The following is a 13,009-nucleotide window of genomic DNA, read 5'->3' as shown; positions in this document are numbered from 1 at the left end:
TTGAATATATAGTTCAAATAACTGATTAAACAGTAGTTTAATTAACCACCTGACAGTTAAGTATGTCATTAATAGATCAATAACATCCCTTGATCTTGCTTCGATCCAAACTATGAAGTTGTGGAGTTTCTCCCTGTGAGAGCACCTTCGCTCTGTCATCAACCAAAAGAGCTTCATGCACAAACTGATCAAGTGATGCCTGCTAAAAGGAAGGAAAATCAGTCATGCCTACCTGCAGATGAACACAGTCATAAACCAGGAACACGCTTGCACTCAGATGAACATACTGCCTGTGTTACTCTTGCTTTGCCGCACTATACACTCTTCAAGGATAATATGCCACTTCCGCTTATGTGATATGAGTTCAACTGAAATAAAGAGGGGGGAAAAATGGTAACTCTTCACTATCGAGCTTTCTAGAGAATCCCTCTAACTTTAGTACTATTACCACAACAGCTGCCTTTAACACATTGATGTTTTGCTAGTCGCATGACAAAAAACACCACAAAGTTTAAGCTGGAAAAACAAGCCAGGACATCCTGGCTCAAACCAGGTCTTACAATGAAACTAAGCATGAAATTCCAAATTATAGCTCATCCGATCAAGTACTCAGAAAATTCAGAAAACTACCAGTTCACAAAAGATTAATAGGGAGCCAACTGGCTCCATACAACACCACACCGTAGGAGCAAACAAGCCATCTGTAAACACCAGCCAGACTTTCACTGAACCAGATGTGCTGGACCTGCTAATTACATAGCTGTACTGTAACGCCAGACTTCCTACTTCATGTACCTGGTCTATCAAAAAACGTCAAACTGCGTGGCAGGATAAAAACACATGAAACTCCTACAGTAGCTTTTACACACTTCTGCATGGCTTTACACTGGGTTGCGGGACTGTACCTTCAGAGCCATGCCCATTCCCATACCATTTTTTCAGCAGTTACAGGCTTGCTCAGAATCACTTTCACCCTACGGCCAAGATAAATATAAAAAACCCATAAAAGCTTTAATGAAAGCAGCGGGACAGCAGCATGTGAAACCTCCCAGGGCTGACCTTCCACCCAGAAAAATTTGGGTGGATCAATGGACACCCAGCCGGGCAGCAGGAGACCCGTCCCTCAGGAAGGTCGGCGGCTGCAGGGAGCTAAAGCCAGGTCCGCACCGGAGGCTTCAACGCCGCTGCAGCAACCGAAGCCTCCCAGAGCGCCGGGCCCCTCGCCTCCCGCCCGGCCCCCCCGCAGAGCGCCCACGCGCTCTTGATCCATACGTACACGGGAACAAATCCGGCTCCCGAGGTAAAGCCCCCGGGCTCTACTGCGCCACGCCACGCAAGACCTACAGGGCCGGGCCGGCGTGAGGCTGCCCCGGTGAGGGAAGGCGGCGGCCGGAGGTACGCGCCGGAAGAGCGGCGGAAGCTCCCGGCAGTCCCCGCGCTGCCCGTCATGGCGGCGGAGGTGAGGCTCCCGCGGCACCGCCGGCGGTGCTCAGCGGTGGAGGGAGGCCAGAGGGAGGGGCGCCCCGGCCCGCGGTAGGCGCTGGGGCGGGAGGGAAAGACGCACCTCGGCCTGCCGGTCCCTCGCCGCTCTCGGTGGGGGGAGGCGTGGGGCCTGTGAGGCGGAGCGGGCGGAGAGGCCCAGGCCCACCCGTGTCGGAATCACCCATCGACCCCCCGGCTGTCGGAACACCCCCCCACACACACACCCCTCTCCCCGGGGTGAGCCCCTCTGCTGCCCGGCGGCCCCCGCCCGCTGGGGTAAAGAGGCAAGCACCGCCGCGCAGTTCCTGCTTGAGGAAACGTCCCCGTTGCCTTCCCCCCCCGCGTCGTGGTGTCCTTAGGGAGACACCGGGCAGGGACAGGCTGCGGCCTGGCACACAGGTCTCTCCGCTCCCGACAGGTTCTTCTCTTTGCATCGCCAGTGATCGTGGGAGAGGGGTCAGCCCTGTCGTGTCCAGCCGCTAAAAGGTTTTTTGTGGCTGTGTTTTAATGATTCTCTTCCAAACTATATATTTATATGTATTTTTCTTCCTCTAGGTATCTTTTGAGAACCCACTTGATCCAGTATGGCTTTGATTAGCCAAAAAAGTTTCCAGTTTTATTCATCCAGCGCACCAGCAAGCAGGTCCGTTTTGATGACCCTAAGCAAAAGGTTGAGCTTTATCAGCGGGCAGCGAAAGCCCCAAAACTGTAGCTCTGTAGCCATGAGGATGCTATGTTTCAAAGATAAATCTCAGTATATGTTTTGTAGGAAAAACCATGTACAGCTGCGGATACAGTCTCTTTCTGTTAATGAAACTGTGCATCTTTGTGGAGATCCTGGGAGCAGTACTAAATCTAATAACATGTGGATGGATGAGCAACTGTTTTTGAAGAAATTGAACAGCCTTTGTACATCAAAAGAGATTTTTGACTTTCTTAGCTCTCAGGAAGTCATGTCTGATACTATGGCGTCAGGAGCCCTGCAGAGGATATCTGAAGTTGAGGTGGATGACAACGGTCTGAAAAACCCTGAACGAGTGTTAGAGAATGAAGTTTTCAGGGCATTATGCTTCCAGTTTGAATTTGAATCCTCAAAACTGTCAAACACTGGGCTGCTGAATGCATTGCAAGCTTTGATAAAACTATGTATAGATCCCCAGAGCACACTGATGGCAAGCTTGCTTTCGGAGGGTAAGGAGCGGCTTGATAAAGGACAGTTGACTGTTAGAAATCTGTGTGCTCTTGGAGAGAGTTTGCTTGAGATGGAAGGCCCATGTTGTGCGATGCTGGAACAAATTGTGAACCACATGCAAGAAAAAGACATTGAGAAGTGGAGTCCTAGGGAAATAGTGATGGTTTATAAGGTGCTGCAGGTGACTGCCAGGGAAGGGGAACAATACCAAGACTTGCTAAACAGACTGAATGGTGTCACTTTAAACGTAGTTTCCCAGCTAAGCCCAGCGTTCACAAGCATAATACTGAATTCACTGGTTGTTCTTGATCAGACTCAGGCAGTTCCCTTGGTCACAGCACTGTGTAGACATTCTGTGAAGCATATTCCATATTTCACGGGTGATGAACTGGTGAATGTACTGGAAGCCTTCCTGTACTTTGGACATCGTGAAGAAATTTTTACAGAGGCACTGGAAACACATGTTCCCAAGTCCATCTTTACCATGCACCCTCAGACAGTCAGCAAAATCATGCAGTATTGTTGCCAAAAGATGATCCTTTCTAAGCCCATCTTTGATGCAGCGGCAGAAGGTTTCATTTCTGATGCTGACACATTTACCACTGACCAGATTGCTGGGTACATTATACCATTTGGGACTCTTAACTATCAGCCTCCAAGTGCTTCTTCCTTGTTTAGGAAGCTTGAAACCATACTGCATTCTCGTTTTAGTCACTTTCAGCCTCGCACCTTACTGAACCTGCTGCACTCCTGTGTCCTTATTCAACGTTACCCAGTAAATTTTCTGCCAAAGATATTTAGTCCCTATTTTCTGCAACAGCTTCAAGGTAAGGAGCAGTGTTTCTTCTGTGATGTTCCACATTTCTTTCTATTACGTGATATGTCTCTTGTCAAGCACCCATTTCTTATCACTTTCATATGTTGAATAAACACTGACCTGATTAGAGTGACTGGAGAATAGTGATCAGGAGGCCAAAGACCTTGCACAGTTCCAATTGTCTTTCAGTTTATATCATTTAGAGGAGTTTGAAAATTGCACCGTACAATCTCAAACAGAGATTTGAATTCCCTTTAAAACTTTTATTTCAGTTAATACTTCTGCTTTTCTAAAAAATACTAACCTTCTGTTTTACCCGTGTTTGTCCTTTGTCTTATACAGGTTTTGGACGCTAAGTTATTCTGTGGAGGAAATGTGTTAGTTTTAACTCCAGCTGTTTAAACTTTTTTGCCCATGCAGTGACTGATGTGAATACTTGCAATGAAGTGAGGCTATGTTACTATGAGACTGGTAACACTAGGAAGGCTTATGAGACCAGTTATTATGGAACTAACAAGACTTGAGACCAAAAGTTGTAGATATTTTTAATGGCAATGATACTTGGAATGATGCAGGAGTGACATCATATATAGTTCAGTGATTCTGGGTTCATTTTTCTCTAAATCATTGCATTGTAATGACTGCCACATGAAGGATGTGGCATAATGGTGGAACAGTGGATACTGAGTCCTGAGACTTGACTTTTATTCTGTATATAGTCTTCCATTTGCTTTGTGGCTTTGGGCAAGTCACTTCACTTTTCTGTATCTTTTTCTTCCCCCACAACTGTCTGCTTTGCTTTCTTGGATCTCAGACACCTTAGGGTTGAGACTGACTCTTGGGCGTTTTACTCAGGGGCTTGCACAAGAGAGGACGTATTTCAAAAAGCAATAGAAATACTAGTAGTACTGGTGGTGAAGCTAAAATAATTACCTTCTGCTTGTGGCCTGCTGATTAGATTTAAAATTTCGCTGCCTGTCTTTTTAAGGTTAAGTCCTCTGTCACTTTGCATAATCCTTATTTCTGGATATTTTCCTAAGCATGGAGGCCACTCTCTTCCTGAGGCTCTAAGGGCATCATCACAGTTGTCAGAAAACCTGTTCACAGCATTTAAAATTGGGACCAAATTATAATATACAAGAAAAGTTACAATAACTGTTCCACAGCTTACTTACATAGTAAGGTCACCTACTACTATTACAGAAATAATGCTCAAGATTAGTACAAATTCTAGAGACAAATGGGTTGAAGTGTAACATTTGGACAAAAAGAATTTACTATTACCGATAAGAACGTGTTACAATTATATACGCGGAATTTGTAAACCTCAGTACAGAATGTGTTTTTCAAATACTGTTTTGCCTTGTAATTCCATTGCATGGAAGTGATTCTAGTGCTTTATTCCTTACCTTCTGCCAGCCTGCATCGTGTCCAGCTTTGCAGGTGGGGGTAAGGTAGAACCGGGTATGGACTTCTGCTGTCATCTCTACTCTTCTGTTCTTTCAGGACAATGATTATTGCATTGTATTCGTGCTTCCAACTTGATTGTATTTCTCTTTCATATTGTATTATGATCAGCTTGTGAAAGCTGAAAAGGGTAAATGGGTAAAGCTGAAAAAATTAATTTGCAGTGCATAATTGTTGGCTTAATTAAAGTAGAAGTGAGATGTGAACCAGTAAAACATTAACAGCATCATAAATGTGAGCAGTTAAGGATAGGCTGGTATGGGTTTTTTAATTATCTAGGTAAAAATGGAAATTGAATTTCAAGTCTCACATATGTTTTAACAAGGCATAAAGATTGGTCCTTCATCCTGGTTTTTAAATTACTTTTAATCTAGAATCTGATATGGTTATGTCAGGCTTCTTCCCTTTGGCATCCTTTCTGCTGACTGCACTCCTCTGGGTGGACACTTTCTCTGCCCATCTTTGTTCTGTGCCCTGAACTCCTTTCCTTTCTAATTCTGAGCAAGCACTACAGCCCCATACTTGGCCCCATGTCTTACCGTACTGAGGAAAACATTATGAAATTTAAAAATCTACCCCATGGTTTATCCCATCTTGCTTAAGAGGTCTGAGTCTGCTCACCCGCTGCTTCTAAGACTTTCTTGTCTGCAAGGCCTGCCTTCACCTAATTGTTTTTTTTCCTCTGGTCTAGTAAGCTTCTAGAACATCCCCCCTGTGGTAGCCTGTCCTTGGCTCTAACTGCTGCATAATCCAATGTTTTTGGACACAAACCTATTATGAACAACACAGTTGTAAGCTATAGATTTTAAGTAATTCTGTGTTAGATAGTAAAGAACATTTAGAGGCATTATAGGTATATGTAAGTTATGCCAGAAAGATGAGTGACTTCTCAAGATCTCAGCTAAGATTGCTTTGTTAATAAAACTCTATATAAGGTCGAGTTTTCAAAGTGATTAGAGACTTTGGTCACTCAGTTTTTAGCTGTTCAACATGAAATACCTTAAAGGGTTGATTTTTAGGACACAGGTGTCATGTCCTAAAAAACAGAATGTCTTTTAAAGTTCTCAAGTTGATACTTAGAAAATGAGAAACCTTATAGTACCAGTTACTTTGAATATGTTCTTTTAAATCAAAAAAGGTATTCTACCGTAGTGGTCAAAGTTCAGAACAGGAACTCAAGAAGATGACCTGCATGATTAGCATCTTACGCTACATATGGTTGTTACCATTCGGTAATAATACTTTGCATGTAACAAGATGCTTCAAGTATACACTTGTAAACAAATCTCCAGAAGTTATTCAGTAATATCCACTATTTTCACATTAAAAAAAAGCCCAGCTGAGTGAAACAATGAGATCCTGGGATTATAACTTGGGGAGAAGCGGTTGTAGGAAGAAGGAAATGAGATATTTCTCCAGTACTTCAACTCAAACTTATTCCTCCCTGTAGAATGTCCTGCATCTCTCAGATTTATTTTTTTTTTCCTGAAAGAATATCGTAGTCTTAACTAAGATCTTGCTAGTTGTATATTTATTTATTTATTTATATTTCTGTAAATCATTTCCTCATTTTTCTATGTCATTTCACAACTGATCTTTCTGTTTGTTCAAACAATGACCAAGAGTGGTAATGATCAGGTAGCTTCTCTGCATGTTTTTCCTCACTTGTGCGTGATGTTTTGTGTAAAGATACTTTGTTGAAGGTCCACCTGAAAGCCTCAATATTGTTCTTTCAGCTCAGCCACCTGGTTTGGACAGAATTGTTACCTTCCAGCTGACCCAGCTTTTTCTGACTGTTACCCTGGAGTGCCCATTTTATGAGGTATGGTACATATGAAACCAGGCTGATGTTAACAAGAGGTGATAAGGTTCTGATTAGGGCCCTGTTGATAGTTGAGAACTGTCTTCCGCATAAAAACATTGGAATTGGGCTGAAACAGCTTTTTTTCCCTTGATGAAAATACGAAGCTTTTCTACCTGCTTGATTGACTTGATATATTTGTATGTTTGATGGAACTGACTAGCTCTAAGTTAAAGTGCTTTTTGTGTATGTCCGAGTACTTTTCAAACAACTACTCCTTTTTTTAATGTTTGGTTTCTGAAGTCTTGGAGCACAAAAGAGATCAGGCACTTAGATGTCGGCAGAGGAATAAAGCAGTTGTGCATTTCTCATGAGCGGTATGTTCAGCATGATAGCATGGAAGCTTGCTGAGGATGTTCTGGTGATTCTTTTGGGGTCTTTTTTTAAGTTTCCAGCAGATCACACCTCAGACTGTAAGTCCCTCAATAGATATGGCTTTGAAATGCACAGAATACATTTTGCTACATTAATATGAGATAATTAAAAAATTATCTTCCTTTTTCTTTCGTTTGATTTGGTTTTCTGTCATTATGTAGGGTCCCAGACTCCTTCCAAAGTATCAAATAAAGGCCTTTCTCATGCCTCTCAGTTCTCTGGATGTTCACCTCCTCAAAAGGGTGAAGACTGGATTACTTTATTTACTGAAAAAAAGAATATATTTTGCATCAGAGGTATCAACACCATATTTCTATACAGTTGGTAAGTAACATTTCTTTAGATTAATAATAAAATGTGTGGTTATGCTGTCAAAACTTCAGGCTCAGTTATTTTCTGGAAGTAAAAATGATTGATTTTTTTCCCTTTATGGGCATTCTGAATTGTGCAAGTACAGAAAAAGTAAACTGGAATACAGAACTCTGTAGAAGGTCTGAAATCAGGAAACATTGTGAGAACTATAAGGAAATGCTTTTTCAAAGTCAGAAAGAACAGGGAGAGAAAAGAACTGCAATGTTACTTGGAATTTATACAGCCAGTCTGTATTGAACATAGCTGCCAACTCTTGTATTCTGTATTTTTACTATTGGCTCCTTCTTTACTTATCCCGTAAACAATTTCTATAACATAAAGCAAAATGAGGCAACGGCACTTGCCTGATCTCTCTGCGTTGGTGGCGAGTAGAGAAAGGCAGAGCTGGAAGGCTGTGGGCCTTGTGCCCCGCTCAGCTGGGCTCCCACTCCCCTTAGCAGGAGCTGTTGACTACCTGTAGTCAGAGGGGGTTTCTGGACTGGAGGAGAGGAGTATGCAAAACAGTGTTTCATTCACCAGGAAAGGATACTGAAAAAAGGCAGTGATGAGGAAAGATGTGTGCCCAGGAGGGGTGCATCATAAAAAAGATGTTGAGGGAAGGGGCTCTTGGACCCTGTGGACATCAGAGGGATAAAAAAACAAAAATCAAGAGAGAGGGATGATTCCAGAATTATTCTGCATTTCAGGTTCCACATGGGGCTAAAGTTGGCAGGGTTTAGGTCCAGACAGAGAGAGAGAGAGAGTGTCTCCCCAAAACCCTCATAATTCCAGAGGCTCTAGCCAGCCCAGCAAAGTGCCATTTAACTACAATACGGTTTTAGTGGACTTGGAATACTGAAATTAGCAGTAACATTAGTTAGCATTATGAAAGGTTGAAGTGTTACTAATTATCACTCATTTGTCTTAAATAGCCTATACATAACTTTTGCAAGCCTCTGTGATTCAGAAAAAGGTATTGCGATACTATTTTAGTTATGGTATAAAACAATGAACTGTAAGCAGATGAGAATTATAGCAAACAGTTTGTTACATGAAATGAGTACTAATGTCACTTCTCTTTTCATCTATACTAGATATTGAGATTAAATTAGATGAAGAAGGTTTTGTATTGCCTGCTGCCCAATGTGAAGAGGTGCACAGACGGTAAGGGAATAAAAGAAACCACTGGTAAAATGTCAACATTGACAAAGAGCATCCAGGGTGAAACCCTGGCAAAATTTAAGCTGATTGGAGTTTTTGCCATTGACCTCAACAAAGCTAAAGTTTCACATGGAAACCACTGGCAAATGGATGAAGTTGGCAAAATTAATGATCTGAAATTTTTCGTCATTATTTTGCCTCCTGACTATGCAGTGTCAGACAATTAGTCTCTTTACCCAGTGGCAGTCAGGATCAAAGTGATTCTGATTTGGCTTATAGTAATGTATTTTAATCTTTGGTAATTAATTTTCAAATTAAAACCAAATTAATTCTAATTGAGTCTGTCCACATAGATTTAACACAGTTTAAGCTCACAGTCTGAGTTCACAAATTTACTGCTGTAAAGAATCCTGTCTAATGAGAGTATTTGCTACAGATGCTGTTTTTATTGAAAAATGCATAGATGTTTATGAAATATGTTAAACAAGGATTATTTTGAGAAACCTTGGATACAAAGTTAAGCAACCTGCCTGTGTGCTATTTGCAACTGCACTTCTTTGGATAAAGCAAAAGTCTTTGAAAAGCTTATGTTGTCTCCGGCTTAACCTTCACAAGACTCACAGAGTAATATAGGTTCTTTCAAAAATCCTATCCTTTAATATAAGAATGGGCCTTGATTATTTTTTTTTTTAAATTACAGCTTTCATGTGTAAAAAAGGTCACAATATACTTAACATAATGAAAATATAAGTATTTATTTTACAGTGGACATACAAATTTTTCTTTAAGTTGATGTGATATTTATCACCAAGTAGAAAAAATATAATCTGGAAGCTGCCAACCATAGATACAGGTTTAACTTAAATTTAGCTTAAACTTAACTTAAACTCTAACAGGTTTAACAGGTACATCAGTAAGTTGAATAAATTTAGCTGCCGAAATGTTTTCAAGCCAAGACAAGTATTTTGTATGGTTTTCCTTCTAGAAGAATTCAAACAGCTTAGCAACACTAGCATTAAAAATATCAAACTCTTATTAACTTGTATGGTAATTTTTGTTCAGAGCACATAAATAAGCTTTTCAGGTTTAGTTTCACTAAGCTTCAGGCTTTCCCCCTCCCACCTGTAAGTTGAGTGATTTAAATTCAGTGAAGTAGGTAACTCCCACCCTACAACTTCTAATTCTAGGATGTATTAGGAAGTGAGAGGGGAGTTATTGTCTCATGCTTCTTAGGAACTGCAGTAGTTGTGGTGACTAAAGTAACTTGTTGGGTTTTTTTGATGCTATACTTCTGCTTGATTTCAGAATTGCTGTCTGTGTTGATGGCCGAAATAGATTTTGCATTAACAGCCACAATCTGCTGGGAGAAGAAGCTATTAAACAGAGACACCTTCAATTACTTGGTTATGAAGTTGTGCAGGTAAAGTCCAAAGACAGCGGTTTGCTTTGGCTCTGGCTAACAAAACAAGGGAAAAATTATTATTTTATAATGCCTGAAACTGTAGTTGCAATTACTTCTCAAGGCAGATGTAGTCATGTCCTTTCTACATTATGTTCACTCTGCCTCACTTTTGCCTTTTTGAGGGTGTTACAGAAATTCCTTTTTCTTCCTTGGATCAATTAGTGTTTTCTGCCAAATAGTGGCTGCTTGAAAGAGTACTTCTCTGCAGTGATTAAGGTTCAAATCTTGACTAAGAGTTCAGTAGACTTAAGATTTTTAATGAAATACTTTTTTAAAAAAGATCTGAATTTGGAGTTTAAAAAGAGGAGTTAAAAAAAAAGGGACTGCTTTGTATTGTAAATAATATTTTCACAACAGTATATCCTTTATTTTGCCTGTTGAATTAATAGGGTTATTTTTATCTTTAAAAATATTTTGGACCAAACTAGTTACTTTGAGATTTTTGAGATTTTCTTTTCCATTTATAATCACTTCTCACATAAGCCTACGTCAGTTATATTTAACTTAGTTTAAACTGTTGTGGATATCACTTTTTGGTTTACAATAATCTCTATTCAGGTGATTTACAGATCAATAATATTCTTAGGATTAAATGTTTAATTTTAAAAAAAGATAAATCTTTGATGTGTAATTTTACATCTGCTTAATGAACATCAGTCTTACCCACTTGTTTATTAGAAGGTATTTCCAGCAATCGTTGTTTTGTTTCCAGATTCCGTTTTTTGAGATAGAGAGTCTACAAAATTGCAGAAAAATGGCAGAATATCTACACAAAAAAATCTTTCCTCATACGTACCGACTTGGCTGCTGACACTGGAGAATAATACTAAATCACTGGTTGACCTCCTGTACTATAAAGTGTAAATATTGTGCATGTAAGAACAATTCTGTTTTCTAAATAACTCCACCTAAGATGATTTAAGCTTCTGAATGTGACACCTTCCAATATTTGGAACAATTGACATGTAAAGAGTAATAAAGAGCAACATATTTTCTTAAGTTTTGTGTCAATATTTATTATAAGTTAGCAGATGTAAGTGCCAGACAGCCAATGCTGCGTTTCCTTTGTATTTTCACTGGTTCCAACTCACAACTGAAAATGGACAGATGTGACTATTCAAGGATACCGGCTGGTGCTGGATGTACAGGAAGTGCCATGCTACCTAGCAAGCAGGGCTTTTCTTGACAGTATAAAAAGAAATTGTGCAATTTACTCATAGCTGTTCGTGTGATTTCCCAAGTGTTCCAGAAAACTAAAATTTGCAGTAGTTGCACAAGCACTATTTGCTTATTTTGCAAAGAAATGCAGAGTGCTGTTCGCTAAATAGCAATGCCTTACAAAAAATTCTTATTTTTATTTTAATTCTTATTAAAATTTTTATTAATTTTTTTTATTATTAATTTTTTATTATTCCATGTTCTGGGTATGTATTATTTATAGTATTGTCTTTGGTGACAGTTTTCTCTAAACTGGCTAACTGGGGTTATGTATGCACTCTGGAGTTCCTTCAGTTCACGGCCTGCCATTCTGGCCTAAATACTTATTACACTCTGAAGGTCTGACACAGAATTATGTCCTGCGCAATCCTTTTTTATGCAGGAGCATCAGTTCCACCTTTCTGCCAGAATTATGAAATGGAACCAGTAACCACTTCAGCAGGAACAAGCATGCCCGAACTGAGTCAACATGTTGCTTTACAGATGGATGAAGGGAAAATAACATAGGCCTTAGTTCTGATCACATAACTGCTGCATAGAACACATTTTCAGGTTAGCTTGTGCATCCTGTCCTGTGTGGAATTATTATTTGTGAGTAGCAAAGCAGAATTCTCAGCATCACCTGGTTTGATTTTAACTATTACAATTTGACACAAAAAAGGTGAAACTTTTACATCCTTGAAGTTAATATATATTTCACCGGTAGATACGGACCGTGGCCATTTTCTTTCCAAGGCTACTGTTAGTAATTTGTGAGTTGCTGGTGTCTGTCGGTTGTCCCAACAATTCCTGGAGATTTTTGGCTGCAAAATCCAGATCCAAAATATGATTTACATTGTGTCATGCTGTGCATTCTATTCATGATAATTTATTGCAGGTATAAAACCCTTACTTATCGCAGTATGTCAGCACTGACAGGTGAGGGAGCACCAAGAGGTAATGAGATACTTTCCAACAGTGTACTAGGAAGCTCACAGCACATCACTGACCTAACAGTTGTCATCCTAGCAAAACCGAAGTTGAAGGAAAAATGACTGAAATGTCTTTGCAGACATCCATAGGGAACTCCTCCCTAATACAGAAGAAATCCTTACTAACTGAGCACTGATGGGAGAAGTCAACCACTCAGAACTGAATGAGAAACAAGTAGTAGAAGGAATAGTCTGTGAAAAACCTTCAAAAGTGAGGAGGGATGAGAAGGGACTCAAAAGAGAAAGGGGTGAAACAAGCAAAGAAATGAGAGAGGGAAACTGATTCTGATGTTGATGACTCATGCCTTTCTCCAAGGTGGAAGTGAATTGGTGATGCTTATTTCTCACACAGGCCAGAAGGTGGTGGTGTTCCCAAACAGATCCGATTTCCCGTAGTTTTTTTAAACACAGATGGTTTGTAAATATAGTAAGACTACTTAAAAGAAGTAATTTGTACTGACTGTCCTGAACTAAAAATAACCTGTCTATAATATGGCCATATTCCATCTCATTCTTCACTGGTTATACACTTGATACTGATTTTTGAAAAAGAATTTTAGTATTGTTAGAAAACATTTGCTTCTCACTTCGTTCTTACTGTGATTCCTTTCATTTAATGCTGCTGGATTTGTTTAACGAAGTATTTATTGTT

At 40.0% G+C, this 13,009-nt stretch overlaps 1 protein-coding gene across 1 annotated transcript; it reads left to right on the top strand.

Annotated features, from left to right (window-relative positions):
* Positions 1-2,037: 2,037 nt before the first annotated feature.
* FASTKD3 (FAST kinase domains 3) lies at positions 2,038-11,165 on the top strand. The gene is made up of 6 exons (XM_074146309.1): positions 2,038-3,501; positions 6,695-6,780; positions 7,356-7,518; positions 8,640-8,709; positions 10,012-10,126; positions 10,881-11,165. The coding sequence occupies exons 1-6, from the start codon at positions 2,067-2,069 to the stop codon at positions 10,977-10,979; spliced, it is 1,968 nt and encodes a 655-aa protein (XP_074002410.1). The 5' UTR covers positions 2,038-2,066; the 3' UTR covers positions 10,980-11,165.
* The last annotated feature ends 1,844 nt before the right edge of the window (positions 11,166-13,009 follow it).

This window comes from Numenius arquata, chromosome 4 (assembly GCF_964106895.1).
Source record: "Numenius arquata chromosome 4, bNumArq3.hap1.1, whole genome shotgun sequence".
Classification (NCBI taxonomy): domain Eukaryota; kingdom Metazoa; phylum Chordata; class Aves; order Charadriiformes; family Scolopacidae; genus Numenius; species Numenius arquata.
Note: the sequence above shows the minus strand (reverse complement) of the source record. Positions and strands in the feature narration are given on the sequence as shown.